This window comes from Poecilia latipinna, unplaced genomic scaffold, assembly GCF_001443285.1.
Source record: "Poecilia latipinna isolate Pla-1442-1.1 unplaced genomic scaffold, P_latipinna-1.0 Scaffold3414, whole genome shotgun sequence".
Taxonomy (NCBI): Eukaryota; Metazoa; Chordata; class Actinopteri; order Cyprinodontiformes; family Poeciliidae; genus Poecilia; species Poecilia latipinna.
The window spans coordinates 1-3614 of record NW_015116030.1 but is presented as its reverse complement, the minus strand read 5'-3'; the positions used below and the strand labels follow the sequence as shown (position 1 = coordinate 3614).

General features: G+C 41.4%; 1 protein-coding gene across 2 annotated transcripts in view; it reads right to left on the bottom strand.

Moving 5' to 3' along the window:
* Positions 1–941, bottom strand: part of LOC106940911 (nuclear factor 7, ovary-like) — a 5900-nt gene extending 4959 nt beyond the window's left edge. Inside the window, exon 1 of one of the 2 annotated variants that reach the window (XM_015023791.1) lies at positions 243–941. In XM_015023791.1, coding sequence (XP_014879277.1) covers positions 243–680 — 438 coding nt within the window. In that variant the 5' untranslated portion in view covers positions 681–941. The remainder of the gene's footprint in view (positions 1–242) is intronic. The other variant, XM_015023790.1, reaches the window with a different exon arrangement.
* Between the last annotated feature and the right edge of the window lie 2673 nt (positions 942–3614).

Here is a 3614-nt window from a genome sequence, read left to right as displayed (position 1 = left end):
GTGTCTTTTATTGTCCGTGAAAGAGCAGCGATCTCTCTACTCAGGGCATCGATCTTTAGGCTTACCTTCTGAGTCTTCTTGCTTTCTTCTGTCCTCAGAGCAGCAATCCTGGCGTCTTCCTCCTTGTGGAGAAACAGATGAAGCTTCCTGAACTGTTCCTTGATCCGTCCCTCGGTCTGTTGGGCCTGGAGCTTAATGTATTCAGCTGTCTGATCCAGGTTTCCCTTCTCTTCTTTGAACACCTTCAGTTTGTCCAGCAGCGGCCTCAGGGCCTTTCTCAGCTCATTTCTCCGACCCTGAGCTACTTCATTCACAGGTTGGAGTTTGTGTCCATAATGACCATCTGAATGCTGACAGACGAGACATAAAAGTTCCTCGTCATCCACACAGAACAGCTTGAATCTCTCACCATGCGGCCGGCAGAAAACCTCTGGTTTTGTAACTTCCTTCTTTCTTGTCAACAGGAATCTGTCACAGAGCATTTTTAAAGCCAGGTTGCATGGAGGGTCACTTGTAGTAGATTCTTCCTTACAAAGTGGACACTCCAGTTTCTTCTTCCCTTCCCACCAGCTTTTCAGGCATCGTCGACAGAAGCTGTGGCTGCAGAACAAGACAACTGGATCCCTGTAAACGTCCTGGCAGACGGGACAACAGAGGTCCTCCTCCACTCTGAGAGACATTGCTTCTCGTCTTTTCAGTTAAAACTCAATCCAACAGTTTACCAATCACACATACATACACTAGAGCAGTGCTGGCTGTAAAACTCTCATCAGTGCTGAGGTGTTTCCTGCTCTGTGCGTCCTCTCAGTGGATCTTGTCAGGTGGAGTTAGTTTGAACCATGCAGGCTGTTCTTGTGTTCATGCTGATGAGGAAGATGTGTGTTTACTGGCAAACCTCCGGTATGAAGAGCAGGGTGGAGCTTTTGTCTTCATCAACAAAGTCCTTATCCAGAGAGATTTGTTAGAGCAGCAACTATGAATACATGGTATGGCTCAGCTTTGAGGCATTTCAGATTTTATGGCCGTGTTTCTTTAAATCAAAGTCACTTCCTAAGAACTCTGACAGTGATTTTGTGTCAGAGCTGGGAAAGCCTGAAGAGCTTTTTATGTTGTTTTACCAACTAGCAGCCAACCCAGTTACTTACATTCAGTCTGAGCCTTTAAAATTCAGAGCACTTTTATAGAAAGACATTATTTTGACAGAAAGGGTTAATTTTCTTCATTTAGGTAATTAAGATAATTTTATTTATATAGCACATTTTCAGCAACAAGACAATTCAAAGTGCTTGAATTGCACTTTGCAATTTGTTACTGATCAATGCTGTTATAAAAAAATACAGTAAAACTGGGGTTAAACACAACAGCCTGTTGTTTTTACAGCCACATTTTTATCAGATGGAAACAAAGATTGGTTTCCTGCATAAGTGTTTATCTTCGATCTCTGGTTTCTTCATGACTGCTTAAAATGTGACTTCATGTCAACAGGACTGACAGCTTTTCATCTCGACAAAACCAAAAGATGTGGCTGTTCTCACAGGACGCAACGTAAAATAGAAATCACTTTAAATGTATGAGGAGATATGCACAAAACCTGACTGGTTCCAGTTCTTTGCTTATTTATTTCCATCACTTTGGATCACTTAAATCTGCTTATGTTCAAATGTTTATGAAAACAGAATCTCATAAAGTGTTTTTCAGAAATTGAATACTGGAAGCTGTTTTCCCAGAAGGCAAAGACCAGTCAGAAAGTATGTTCCCACACATGGCTGAAGGTATTTATGAAATATTTATCACATCCAGTAACTGGGTTACATGACATGCACAGAAAATATCTGCTAACAGGGAGCGTCGCTGCACCACAGGAGAGATGACGTGTGTGTTGGAAAAGTATCAGGAATAGTTATATGATGATGGAAAATTATTGATCACTACAGCTGAATTGGTTGTCTGCATAATTTCACTGTTTTAGGTGAAACACAAATCTTTACTGATCACCAGACGGGGATGTGGCCTGTGCTGATCAATCATTTCCAGTTAAACAGGCTAAACTCAGATTCAGGTCTGCAGACCCGACCAGCTGCCTTCCTCTGGAAACATCCTGTTGCAGTTTTCCAGCTCCTCTAACTGGGCTGCTGATGTTTTCCACATATGAAGCCATGCACACCTTGTTTTCCCTAAATTAGCCTACTCAGCATTCATTTTATTAGTATGCTATGTTTTTAATAGCAGCACAGTGTTATTTTCCTGACTGTGCAGCCTATTACTCTTATTTTTTACCTTTGTGTGAATCTGCATGCTCCCATTTTCCCTAACCATTTTCCACAATGACACCCACATTTTCCTGGCTGTGGGACAATAAAGAACATTTATTTTCTATTCATTCAGGCTTAGCTGGCCAGTATGAAAATCCAGGGTTGCATGAAGGATTAACTAATATTCAATAGTTTTCCCACAACAAACTGGACCTTTGTCTGCAGAAATGCTACAGAAAATCCTTTAAATGTAAAACTATGAAGCCCATGGCCCAGCCATGAGGAATCTAAATGACAAAACCAGCAACTTGTGGGCATTCATAACTACAGCAGCAAAGATGCACATTTGGTAGTTAAACAGTTAAAGGTGGAACTGCGAGGCTATTCTTAGATCCTGATCTGACACTGACATGTTAAAGGACGAGCCGGGACACATGTTGGCATGCTGCCCACAAACATTAAAAGGTATGAAGTCAGACCAGATGAAACATTCCTGAACAGAAAACAAAGAGCTGGAGGGAAACCTGGTCTGCTTCCAAAAACTGAAATGATCACATCAGGAATCTGTCAATTAGTCCTGGGAGAAACAAAAGACTAAGAAATAAAAAAAAGACTGAGTGAGGATGTTATTTGATCAGTTGAGATCAGCAATGGAGTCTATGGAGGAAGGATCTGTGGCTATGCTGGTTTGTGCATATGGGACGCAGCCATCTGCCAGTGAGGCAGCGCTGCAGTTCAGTTCCTCTAACAGTGAAGAAAAAAGTTGGGATGTACCAAACAGCGCCCAAGAGCGCCACCACAGACATGGATACGTAGACGACTCATTGGGCCGGTCACAGCATCCGCCATATTGAATGTGGCATGTCTGCCAGTAAGCCAATACAAGTAAATGGACCAAACTTCATGAGGCACCGTTCCACAAAGTATTTTAAGCAAATGCCTGTTATTGACATGTTCTGTCAAATCAAAGAAAACTAAAGACATTTCTAACTATTTAAAGCGATTTAATTATTTTGGGGCAGACGGTGTGTCCGTCTACTATTTTTACTTAATATTCTATAATAACCAAAAAGAGAGATGTAACGTCTGTCATGACTATAGGTTAGCAAAAAACCCTACAAGTTACAGTGAAATACCGCCAGAATTAAGAGCCATATTGGTTTCCACAGTGAGCCTCCCAGGAACCCAAAGAGCTTCACGTTTTCATCTCCAGATAACTTTCAATAGTGAAAACTCAGTTACTCAGCCATGTTTTCACACAAGTAGTTTTAGCTCATCTATTATTGGACTTGGCACTAAAGGGTTTTAGTTAACTATAAACTCTTATGGCAGTTGCATACCAGCCAATATAGGCGTATATTG